Here is a 12,452-nt window from a genome sequence, read left to right as displayed (position 1 = left end):
ATTAAGTTACAATATCTTACATAGCACGGAGCTTTCTGCTCCTTGTTCACCAAAAGGTGAGGATGATTTTTCTACATTCAATGTAGACACTATTCAAGACTTTAGAGCAATATGTTCACTGGCTGGCTTTGCTGCTTTTGTTTCTTAAGTAGTAGTATTCTTCTTGCCTGCTTTCAACAGGTACAAACAGTTTGCCGTCCAACTCCCGGGTAACATCAGCCGCTCTGAATGTACTTCTTGATTACTACACAGCCGTGTCGAAAAACAGGGCAGGGCATATTTGGTAGAAGTGTCCATGTATTTGTTTTAGGGTCGTAGGCTTCCATGTTTCCCAGGGCAGGTCCTTCGCTGCTAACGATCCCGCCAGTGGCATAAATTTTTCCATCCAGAACCACAGCACTGTATTTAAAAAAAAAGAAAAAGTTTTAGTTAGTCTTCTTACCCAACAATTTTCTTTTTAGGCTTAAAACAAACCCAGTCTTTTGTAACAAGGGGTAAACTATGAATACACCTTTTATCTTATAAAGATATTGTATCTATTCTTATAAAGCTGTGTGGGCTCTTCTCTTCCCTCCCCCTTTCTCTCCCTCAAAATTAATCCTTTTTGTGTTCCTGCCAGGTAGGTAAATGTTGTCTCTAATTTAAACAACAGAAATTAGTCCAAGTAAGGTGTTTCTCCATCCCACGTATGGGGTCTGCAGCAAACGTAGCAGGACAGCACGTCCCTCTAACACCACGCACATGCAAAAGCAATCTAAGGAATTTGGAGTCTCTGCCACCTCAGTTGGAATAAACCCTTGCTTCAGGTTACTCCTCTAATTATCAATGAATGCTGCAGAGAGGGAGAAAACTCCAAAAAAAGCTCTCTTGCTCCAGCCCCTTCCACGGTCACGCTCTGGCGCGGGAGCCTGGAGGTCCTGCTGGCTTGTCCTCCTTGTCCACCCAGAAGGGCTGGTGCCAAGTGGAAATCTGATGGTTGGGGATATGCAGCTGAGGGACTGGCAGGGGAGCTATATGCTGGCCTCTGAAGAGGACAAAAAAACCTTACTGCTTTTTAAAAATGAAAGTGTTTGACTTCAGACATCTCTTGCAATTCAAGGATAATGAAGCTGGGCTAATCCTGTGGTCCGTAGGCTCTTGATAGGAGGGGCGGCACAAAGGTGTGAGATGTATTTGGAAGAAAAATTGCCCTTTGGCCTCATCTCTTCCTCCTCCCTCCTTCCACTTAACCCCTCGGCCTCTCCAGCAATCGTGCGCAGGGTGTGACACTTGCTTTGGGCTAACGAAGCTGGACAACGAGGGGCTGGGCTCCCGCGTGTGTATTTGGGGAGGGCAGAAGGATGACAAAGGCAGCTGGATGGGAAAAGCCCGTGCAGGACTGCCATGCTCTCCATGCTGCCTTCCCGCTGCATGGGGGGGAACCCAAGAGTGCGAGCCGCTCTGCTTTTCGTCTGCTGGGAAGCCTGAGTTTGCCTCCCAACATTTAAAGATGATGTTAAGATGGATGGGGGCTGGCAGTGGTTTTTCTCGTGGCTGGGGTCCCCTCCAAGACCAGCTGGTGGATGGTTGTGTTGGGAAAGAAAAGAGACTTGGAGAGTGCGTGCATGCCAGAGGATAGCAGGGAGAAAAAGAGGGAGGGGAAGACAAGAAATTAATTGCAGCCAAGAAGGTGGCCTAGCTCTAAGAAGCTGGAGAAGGGTAGTAACCCTGTAGGCTCGGTAAAAGCAAAGTTATTTCTTTAGCTAATTTTGGGAAGCAGTGGGCAGAAGAAGAATGAAAAGTGATAAAGGCAAAAGACAGAGAGCGCTGGAAGAGCCAGGATGAACCGAGGCTAAAACGGCACCCACAAAACCGCGTGTTTCTGAAGAACACAAACCTCTGATGTCCTTGTGGAGAAGCAGAGCCTGAGGTTAAAAATAAACCCACAATGACAACAGTGAGGACTCAAATAAGCCTAGTCCCTGGGTACCGCCAGGAAATAGGAAATAATGAGAATCTTGTCAAAATAACTGTTAATCTGAAAGGAGGAGGAAGGGGAGAGAGACTTGAAACACTTGATTAGAGCCTATCCACAAATCAGCAGGGCTGGATGATACATAGCCCAGGGCCCTAAGGGAGTTTGCTAATGAACTTACTGAACCACTGGTAATTATTTTTGAAACGTCAGGGAGAAATGGGGAAGAACAAGGACTTGAGTAAAGCAAGTGTCATCCTGAGAGATGGCTCTGAAAGCGAACGAGCCCGCCTCTGAAGGGTGGGCTCGGGTCCCTGTGGCCAGGAAGGCGCGGAGGTGGCGGGACCAGCCGACTCAGTATAGCAGACAAATGTGCAAATTAAACCACGGTTTAAGACTAAGATATTTGCTGGGCAGGTGGGAAGCCCATCTCTGTATTGGAACAAGTTACTCTTTAAAAAAGCAAGACAGGCTGGGAATTACAGCTTGCAAAATATGGCATGGGGGGCGGGGAGGACGGTCCCACCCCGTGCTGAAACAGTCCCGATGTGGTGGAGGGGCTGCTGAACCCAGCGGGGTGAGGGTTTGGAATGAGGCCACGGGGTAGTGCTTGCCATTTGTGTTTCACTTTGTTTTCTTAATAGTGAAGCTGAAGGAGATGGATGCTTATTTGAATTGGGATTGTGCCAGATGGAAGAGGGTCCAGTGTCAGAGATGGACTGCGGTACAGAGTAGCTTTGCTGCCTTGGTTCTCTAATGAAATGCTGATCAGTCATTAAAAAAGTACCCCTACACAAAACTTGACAAAAAAAAAAGGCAAATAGATTAATTTAGCAATTTTGTTGGGTGAAGTGGGAAAAAACAAACTCCCAACCAAAGAAGAAAAGATCGCCAAGAAAGATCTGGCTGCAGAACTATCAATAATGGGTAATTAAAAGAAATGGCAGCTTGGAGCATGGAGCTTGGGGCTCGTTCCATCAGCATTGATGATCAAGGTCCACTACACAGGAATGGCCTCAGCTAAGTTCTAATTTACTGGTGTAGACACGCTGGTTTAGATGACAGCACCTCACACCAGTGTAGGAGAAGCAGACCTTAGTGGCTGTTAGGGCTTACACGCGGGGCCTGTACTGCTTGTCACCCGATGGGACTGCTCTGCACGGAGCTTTTGATCTGGACGGGAAGAAGGGGACGGACAGAGGGAGGGCTCTGTGTGGAGACCTTTCCACCTACGCTGCAGGTGAGCCTGGGAACGGGAGCCAAGCAACCACCAGCCCTCCCTGGCCGGCTGTGTGCTGCACCGCTGAAGTCTGGCCTTGAGGGCTCAGTATCCCCGTGGGTATCTAGTGTTAGGTCTCTAAATGGGAACGTGGGTGCTCTACAAAGTCCTGTGTAGTATCTTAGCTGCCCACGTTTCTTCTAGTGAAGTTTCCTCTGTGGCATGTCCAGTAGCAGCTGCTCTAAGCCAGCGCTGCCGCCACCGTAGAGCAGCTGAGCAGCCAACCACACCTTCCTGGGTCCAGCTTCCTCCCCACCCATGCTCTGGATTAGGGCTTACAGCGGGTGGGCGAACGTTGCTCGTGTTCTCCAGCACCTGGGCTACAGCACTGGAAGAAATTCACGGCCAGCGGCTCGAAATTCATGGTCAAGCAGCAAAATGCTGTAGCCTCCCATCGCGGTGCTAATGTGTTGGGGAAGAAACAGACGCTGAATTCCAGCCTCTGAAAGACTGTATGAATTTTAAATGGTGATTAGAGCAGCTTCTGCCCCCTCCGTACGCAATTCCCATAGATAAGACTGGCATAACGCTTAGCTTGTGAGTCATGCCTCAGGTTAGGAAAAAGAGTGAGCTGCTACTGCTATCAAGAAATAGGCAGTTCTAAGTATGCAGCAGGTACTTACGTGTGCAGGGGACTTTAGAGACATTCAGGCATCTCTGGGGCTAAAGTGGGAGGTAGGTACTTAAGATCAATTAGGAATTTAGTCCTAGATTGCTGCTGCTTTGCGGTATTAGGACAATCACTGATAATTTCTGGGACCTTAGGGAATAGGAAACTCAAGTGGGCTCTAAAACCTTGAGGAAAGTGAGTGGAAAGGGATATGCTCATTGCTCTATCTTCATTACTGTGACAATATTTCTTTTCTCCCCTCCCTTCCATCCCATCAGCTGTAAAAACATCGTTACCAAGGCTGACGTACAAAGAAAGAAATAATTGCAATAATTAAGATGCGAGTTTATTGCTCGGTGCCATTAATCCTGAGAGATAAAATGATTACAGGCTGTCAGAGCTTGGGAGGGAAGGAAGGAAGCTCTGCGCCGCAGAGCCTTGCTGTGGGGACACAAAACCTCCGGCAGCTTTGGGGGCAGCGACCTCCCCAGCTAAGGAGCAGCCAGACCCCCGTCTCTCCAGCAGCGAGCCCGGGGGGGGAAGGTAATTGGCATCAAAATGGAGGTCACTTCATTCGCTCCTTCCAGGAAAATACATTTCAGCATTTTGCAAATTATTACCCGGCAGGCTAATGGCCCTGCTTTCTAGTCCCTGGGTAATTACTGTGGTTTTCTAGAGAGGCTTCACCTACAGCCCTGCAGCCAAGTCACCCCAGGTGCCAGGGCATCCTTCTTTGCCCAAACCATGAGCAGTGTCAGAGGATCACGCTGTGACTATCCCCCCGACACTGCCACCGCTGGTCTGGTACATCTGCTGACCTCCATGAAGTTATGAATCACGTTCCTAAGAAAATCCCAATGAGGCTGAGGGGCACCAAGGGCTGGGGGGGGGACCTGGCTGTCCATGCCTGGAGTGCTTGTGTAATCTGAACACCCTTTAAATCTCTTCTCCACCTATCCACCTTGCAGTCCTTCCCCAGCTTGAGCAAACAGGCGGCAGGGAAGGTCCCCCTCTGACAGCTGGCCATTAAAGGGCTTGATGGACAAAGCGAATCATTGAATCATAAAATCAGAGAACAGCCCAGGTTGGAAGGACCTCAAAAGACCATCTGGTCCAACCTTTCGTGGGAAAGGGACACTAGATGAGATTATCTAGCACCCCGTCTAACTGCATCTTGAAACCTCTGGTGAGGGGGACTCCAGCACGTCCTGGGGAGTGTCCTGGTTTCGGCTGGAATAGAGTTAATTTTCTTCCTAGTAGCTGGCATAGTGCTGTGTTTTGGACTTAGAATGAGAATAATGCTGATAACACACTGATGTTTTTAGTTGTTGTTAAGTGCTGCTTACACTAGTCAAGGACTTTTCAGCTTCCCATGCTCTGCCAGGTGCACAAGAAGCTGTGAGGGGGCACAGCCAGAATAGTTGATCCAAACTGACCAAAGGGCTATTCCATACCATATGATGTCATGCTCAGTATAGAAACTGGGGGGGGTTGGCCGGGGAGCAGCGATCGCTGCTCGGGGACTGGCTGGGTATCGGTCAGTGGGTGGTGAGCAGTTGCATTGTGCATCACTTGCTTTGTATATTATTATTGTTATCATTATTGTATTGTTATTACTATTATCATTGCTATTTTACTTTATTTCAATTATTAAACTGTTCTTATCTCAACCCAGGAGTGTTTCTCACTCTTACTCCTCCGATTCTCTCCCCCATCCCATGGGGGCAGGGGGAGTGAGCGAGCGGCTGCGTGGTGCTTAGTCGCTGGCTGGGGCTAAACCACAACAGGGAGCTTATTGCGGTGGATGGTTGTTCTCACTGTAAAAAATTCTTACATCAAGATGAAACCTCTCCTGGTGCAACTTGTACCTGTCGCCCCTTGTCTTCTCCATGTGGCTCCTTGTGAAGCTAGAGCCTCCATCCTCCTTGTAGCTGTCCTTTAAGTGCTGGAATTCTGTGCGAAGTCCACCCTGAGCCTTCTCATCGCCAGGGACGAGACCTAACTCCTTCAGTCTTTCCTCACAGGGCAGGTTCTCCAGCCCTTTGATCATCTTTGTGGCCCTCCTTTGGACCCTTTCCTGTCTGTCCATGTCTTTTTTGAATTGTGGAGACCAGAAGTGGACACAGTACTCCTGGTGCGGGCTGAGAAGTGCTGAGCAGAGTGGGATGATCACAGCTCTATCTAAGCTAGTAACGCCCCTGTGGATGCAGCCCAGGATCTGATTTGCCTTCGTTGCTGCATTTAACTTTGCGCTGCTTTTTAATCAACTTTTTTAATCATACCTGAGCATCAGCATCTTTGGCTGCTCAACCATGATGTCTCTGCAAACCCTGCCCTACCTGTGCTCCAGCTCAGGCATGGAGCACCGGGGCTTGGCACACACGAGCCGGGGGTCCTGCTCAGGCAGCTCAGCTGCCGTTCACTTGGTGGCCGCCTTCCCACCAAGTGTGTTATGGACACTCCACTTTTCATTCAAAAGCATCTTATAGTGAAAGTCTCCTGATGGGCAGTAATTTGGAAGCAACCCAAAGCAGACGATGTCAGCGCCTCATTTCTGTAGTGTTTGAGAGCCAAGTGCCTGGGAGCTCCTGCTCCAGCCCTTCTCTCTCCCAGTCGTGACGGCTAGATGTGGCACCAAGCAGTGGGACTACCAGCAAAGTTTGTTAATTTTGATCACTATTATTTTAAAAAATCCTGCTTAGTCCTAAAGATCACATCAGCCTTATCAGGAAATGTTAAAAAAAAAAATCCTATATTGTAAGGTCTAGGGTTGTAAAAGAGGTTTGAAACAGCTGAATTAACATGTTGTTTTGATGCCCTGAAACTTAGTTATCTTCTGAATCCACAAATGAAGCTCCTCTCCCTCCTCAGTCTTGTGTATGTATAAACACACTCACTAATTTATTTGGAGCAGTTCCATAAAGGTTATCAAATAGAATCATAGAATCATAGAATGCTTTGGGTTGGAAGGGACCTTGAGAGATCATCGAGCCCAACCCCCCTGCAGTAAGCAGGGACTGAACCTGTGAACTTGGCGTTATTAGCACCGTGTTCTAACCAACTGAGCTAACCCGGCTGGTCAGTATCAGTTAGATAGACACAGAATCTGCTTAGAAGTAGAAAAAAAAATCCCACATTTATTAGTGGATGAATTTCCTTCCTGCCCTAAGATTTCAGGAGCGCTTTACTGGAGGTGGAACTGAAGGATGCTCGTCAAGTGGGTGGAGTAAGCGCCAGGGTAAGAAAAGCCTGCAGGGTTCCAGCAGTAGCTGGAAGCGGCTCCGTGCAGTGCTAGGCAGAGCTGCAAGCGCCCCGTTTTGGCTTAAAACTGGGGACCTTTTAGTGAAACCAGCACGGTGGTTTGCAACACCAAAGTGAAAGGCGTCGCCGCCATCTCCATGGGTGGTGGTGCTCAGGGTGCCAAAGCGTCATCCCGAGTTTGGTAGCGCTGCTGCTGACCTGCGTCGGTGTTTGCGGCAGGGTTGGCAGCCAGGTTATGTGTGAGAGGGCTCGAGCTTGGGCGGCCGTGTTGTGCTCCCAGAGGTGTCATCGTTACAATGAGATGGGTAAATGAGGGTCCAGATTAGTCATGGTCAATTAGGAGGATATCACGCCACTTCTCGGAGCGGGATTATTAGTGTGGGTGTTTTGGCCAAGCTCCAGTTATATTCTTCCCTACACCGTGAGTACCTTCCCTTGCTAATGATCTAAAGCCATTATGTGGCATCGTTACTTGTTGCTGAAGAACAGCAATGTTTTATTCCAAAGTCCGTCGCGCATCAGTAATGTCCCAAGTGCTGTCTGTATCAGTTACGCTTCAATGCACACCGAAATCCTTCATGTCATCAACTGCTACAGAAATTATTGCTCTTAGCCCGGTGCGGCGGTTCTCATCCGCTGTCTGTGGAGCACAGTCCCAGCCACACGTCTCCTTCCAGATATGCTGGAAGATTTCGGTTTTTTCCTTCTGGACCCCAAACGCTTCCAGCTGCAAATGCTGCCGGCTGAACAGACCGGCCTTTACGTCTGTGGGCTCGAGAAGTGCGAGGCCATTAAGGAACTGTGCTCCGTAATAGCTTCACCTGGGAATACCCGTCCAAACAAGCCGTGCTCTAACCCCTTCCAGTGCCTGGAGTTACCATGAACTTTGCAATGAGGAAAGGAATCAGCCGGGGGAGTCTGCGGCTGGTGCCGTACATTAGCGATGCCGAGCAGTTAAGCACAGGAGTCACCATGCTTCGCTGTTCAAGAACAAGGCCTTATTTAAAAAGAAGAGGGGGAAAAAAAGAAAAATCCACAAACCTACCCTATTTTTGTGCTGTTCAGCCCAAGTCGAAGTTTTATTAAAGATTTCCATTCGGCAGAACCATCTAATAAATCTTACTGGTTAACAGTCAGAGGAAGAGGAAGAAAATGCTTTTCTGGTGTCTGTTGGGAATTGCTGGTACTAAATTAGCTGCTCTAGAATTATTGCTGGCACCATCACGCTGCCGCTGTTGCCCCGTGGAGGCTCTCTGTAGCACACGCCTGTTTGCACGCCGCCTGCATCCTAAGCAAGCAGAATATGGAATTTTTAATCATGCACAGAAACGCATTCAGTATTCTTTTTGCTCGTGGAAAAAATAAACCCTTGAAGGGAGAGTGCCGCCTGCAAAGGGTGGACTCTCCCGTGCTGGCGGGGAGGGATGTCTTTGCAAGTCTTTCTGGAGGGAGGTGTCCAGCAGAGCAAGGTGTGAGCATCCCAGCTCTGCATCCCTGTTGGCTGCTGTCTGCCACCTCCGCCTCCAAAGACCCCACAAATGAACAGGGGCTGCCAAACTGAGACGGGGTCCATGTGGCAAACAGGACACGCTTGCCTGATGTTTGGGAAATGTCAAATATTTCCCTCATCCTCACATGTTACGTGGAAGATGTTCAAGATCCGCATGTGAACTCTCAGTGAATTTTAAAACATGTCAGGCCTATTGCAACTCTTTGCCCATGTGGCACCGTTCCTCAAAGGGTTAATTTTAGGTCAACATGAACTTCTTATTGACTTCCATCAGGCTGGGCTTAATCTGAAAATGATGCTCAATATGCTCTTCTGTTGATCGTGAGCTGGAGATCCGAACAATTATTTTTCGTTTTTCATTAGAAGTAATTTAACTTGCTATTAAAACCATCTGAACGGACCTTTAATTTTGCACACGTGAGGAATGTCCAACACATTTCCCTTCCCCGTGCTCAAAGCCATCATACTCCCTAGTCACTAACATGTAGAAACAGTACAGATAAAAATGAAAGTGATGCAGTCAAGATTTTGCCAGCAAATTTGGTATCGAGTGATTCCTGGTGAGAGGAGATCAATAGCATGCAGTTAATTTTTAAGTTGTTTATGTTGCTGCTTTCAAACCATGTTTTTTGTGATCCATGCTAATGAGTGGAATGAGGAATTTCTGGATTCATAGATGAAGGTCAGAAGGGATCTCTATGCTTAGTTAGTCTGAGCTTGTGTATACGCAGGCCATGGACTTTTCCCCAGGCAGCATCTCTCTTGGAAGTATATCCAATCTCCTCTTAAAAACACCGAGTGCTGGTGAGTTTGCCCCCTCCCTTGCTGGTGGTCTGTTTAATTACCCTTGCTGTTGGGAAAGTGCCTCACTTCAAGGCAGCAATATGTAACTTGACTTTCTAGTCCTCGTAGCCTGCTATGCCTTTGTCTGAGAGACTGAAAGCTTTTCCACTTGCTCCCAGTGATCAAGTCACCTCTCAGCCTTTCTTTGATAAACTCCTTAAATTTCACGTCAAAGATTTGATCTGCAACCTGGGTTCATTTTTGCAGTTTTCCTTTGAACTTCTGCTAGTATTTCCATATGTTGATGTGTGGACCCAAGACCTGCATTCACCTCGCCAACGCTGTATGCAGCAGCACTCTTTCTCCCAGCTTCCACTTGTTTTCATTTCGGTGTTAGGGCTCATATTATATATCCAATATTGCATTGACCTTTCATCCACCGCATTGCAATGAGAGCTCATGTTGTGTAGCTCTGAGTGGCCTCCTTTACATCCTCCGAGTGCCTGACTTTCTAAGGGGAGGAGGGCTGCTATGATTGTGCTTCCTCCATGTATTACTTTGCATTTAAAATACCGCTGCTAGCTTGAGACCATCTAACTGAGACATGCAGATAACTGGCTAAAATAGCTCCTTCTGTAATGTTTTTTACCCACCAAGTGTTATGCCACCTGCAACCTTTACCAGGGGAGATTTTCTATTACCCAGATTGTTGGTAGATATATTAAATAGCATTAAGAAGAATCAGTGCTTGCTACTGGTGGCCTTGCTCAATGGTATCTTCTCATTAACAACTACATTTTGAGATCTGTCAGTGAAGCAGATTTAATCTCTCTAATGTGTGCCTTGTTAATTCCATATAATACCAGCCAAATACCTTGGAGAAATCACAGTATATTATAGCATCACAGTTGTCTTTAGCAGCCAGGAGTGTTTTATTAAAAAACAAAACAAAGAACCCAATTTCCCCCCCCAAAAAAGCAAAAGACAACAGGTTGGTTTAACAAGACCCATTTTCCAGGAAAGCGCATTGATTGCTGTTCATTATATTATTAGCATCTAGTACTGTGATGGTCAGAGGCTGTCTTGGGCATAGCGATCATGAAATGATAAAAGTTTTTGATTCTTGGAGAAGTAAGGAGGGGGGTCAGCAGAACTGCCACCTCTCCGGAGGGCAGACTTTGGCCTGTTTAGGAGACTGGTCGACAGAGTCCCTTGGGTGGAAGTTCTGAAGGGCAAAGGAGTCCAGGAAGGCTGGACATTCTTCAAGAAGGGAATCTTAAAGGCATAGGAGCAGGCCGTCCCCATGTGCCAAAAGATGAGCCGGTGGGGAAGAAGACCGGCCTGGCTGAACAGAGAGCTTTGGCTGGAACTCGGGGAAAAAAAGGAGAGTTTATCACCTTTGGAAGAAGGGGCAGGCAACTCAGGAAGACTAGAGGGATGATGTGAGGTAATGCAGGGAGCAAATTAGAAGGGCCAAAGCCCAATTAGAACTTAATCTGGCTACTGCTGTAAAAGACAATTAAAATGTTTCTATAAATACATTAGCAACAAAAGGAGGGCTAAGGAGAATCTCCATCCTTTATTGGATGTGGGAGGAACACAGTGACAAAGGATGAGGAAAAGGCTGAGGTACTTTATGCCTTCTTTGAATGGAGTTAAATCCAGTTTGTGGCCAGTCACAAGTGGTGTTCCCCAGGGCTCAGGATTGGGGCCAGTTCTGTTTAGTATCTTTATCAATGATCTGGATGAGGGGATTGAGTGCACCCTCAGTAAGTTTGCAGGTGACACCAAGTTGGGCAGCAGTGTCGATCTGCTTGAGGGTAGGAAGGCTCTACAGAGGGACCTGGACAGGCTGGACCGATGGGCCGAGGCCAACTGTATGAGGTTTGACAACGCCAAGTGCCGGGTCCTGCACTTGGGTCACAACAACCCCATGCAACGCTACAGGCTTGGGGAAGAGTGGCTGGAAAGCTGCCTGGCCGAAAAGGACCTGGGGGTGTTGGTAGACAGCCGGCTGAACATGAGCCAGCAGTGTGCCCAGGTGGCCAAGAAGGCCAACAGCATCCTGGCTTGTATCAGGAATAGTGTGGCCAGCAGGAGCAGGGAGGTGATTGTCCCCCTGTACTCGGCGCTGGTGAGGCCGCACCTGGAATACTGTGTCCAGTGTTGGGCCCCTCACTACAAGAAAGACATTGAGGAGCTGGAGCGTGTCCAGAGAAGGGCAACAAGGCTCGTGAAGGGTCTGGAGCACAGGCCTTATGAGGAGCGGCTGAGGGAACTGGGGTTGTTTAGCCTGGAGAAGAGGAGGCTGAGGGGAGACCTTATCGCTCTCTACAACTACCTGAAAGGAGGTCATAGTGAGGTGGGTGTTGATCTCTTCTCCCAAGTAGTTAGCGATAGGATGAGAGGAAATGTGCTCAAGCTGCGCCAGGGGAGGTTTAGGTTGGATATTAGGAAAAATTTCTTCATGGAAAGGGTTGTCAAGCTCTGGAACAGGCTGTCCAGGGAAGTGGTTGAGCCACCATCCCTGGAGGTATTTAAAAGACATGTAGGCGTGGTGCTTAGGGACATGGTTTAGTGGTGGACTTGGCAGTGTTAGGTTAACAGCTGGACTTGATGGTCTTAAAAGGTCTTTTCCAACCTAAATGATTCTATGATTCTGTGATCCTAAATCCCAAATTAACCACTCTGGTATTTTGCAGAGGACTTTGCAAAATTTATTGCTGCACTAAAAGTTCTCCCTTTCACCTTTTCAAAATACAGAAGCACTTTGGCAGGGCCCTGATCCATCCTGAACTCTAAGTTATTAAAAATCAACATTAGTGGTCCAATCAGCTTCTCAGCAAAGTCTCTAAAGATGCCTGTGTCTAAGACAGCTGGGTTGCCTGATTTGAGAACTTAATTTCTGAGTTCACATCTTTCCTTGCTGCCAACAGTGACCGCTTTTGGTCCCTCACAGGAGATTATGGAACCAAACCTTCTTGCTCACTTTGAAATACAGATGAGGAATATCCATCCGATCGGTCTGTGTTACAGTTTGCTACTTCATCAATCT

At 47.8% G+C, this 12,452-nt stretch overlaps 1 protein-coding gene across 1 annotated transcript in view; it reads right to left on the bottom strand.

Annotated features, from left to right (window-relative positions):
• Positions 1 to 215: 215 nt before the first annotated feature.
• The window catches only part of KLHL29 (kelch like family member 29), a 253,352-nt gene continuing 241,115 nt past the window's right edge, over positions 216 to 12,452 (bottom strand). Inside the window, exon 12 of the mRNA XM_075708170.1 lies at positions 216 to 399. Within this exon, the coding sequence (XP_075564285.1) occupies positions 216 to 399 (184 nt within the window). The remainder of the gene's footprint in view (positions 400 to 12,452) is intronic.

Source organism: Pelecanus crispus, chromosome 3, assembly GCF_030463565.1.
Source record: "Pelecanus crispus isolate bPelCri1 chromosome 3, bPelCri1.pri, whole genome shotgun sequence".
In the NCBI taxonomy this organism is placed as follows: Eukaryota; Metazoa; Chordata; class Aves; order Pelecaniformes; family Pelecanidae; genus Pelecanus; species Pelecanus crispus.
This window is presented reverse-complemented; position numbering and strand designations above follow the sequence as displayed.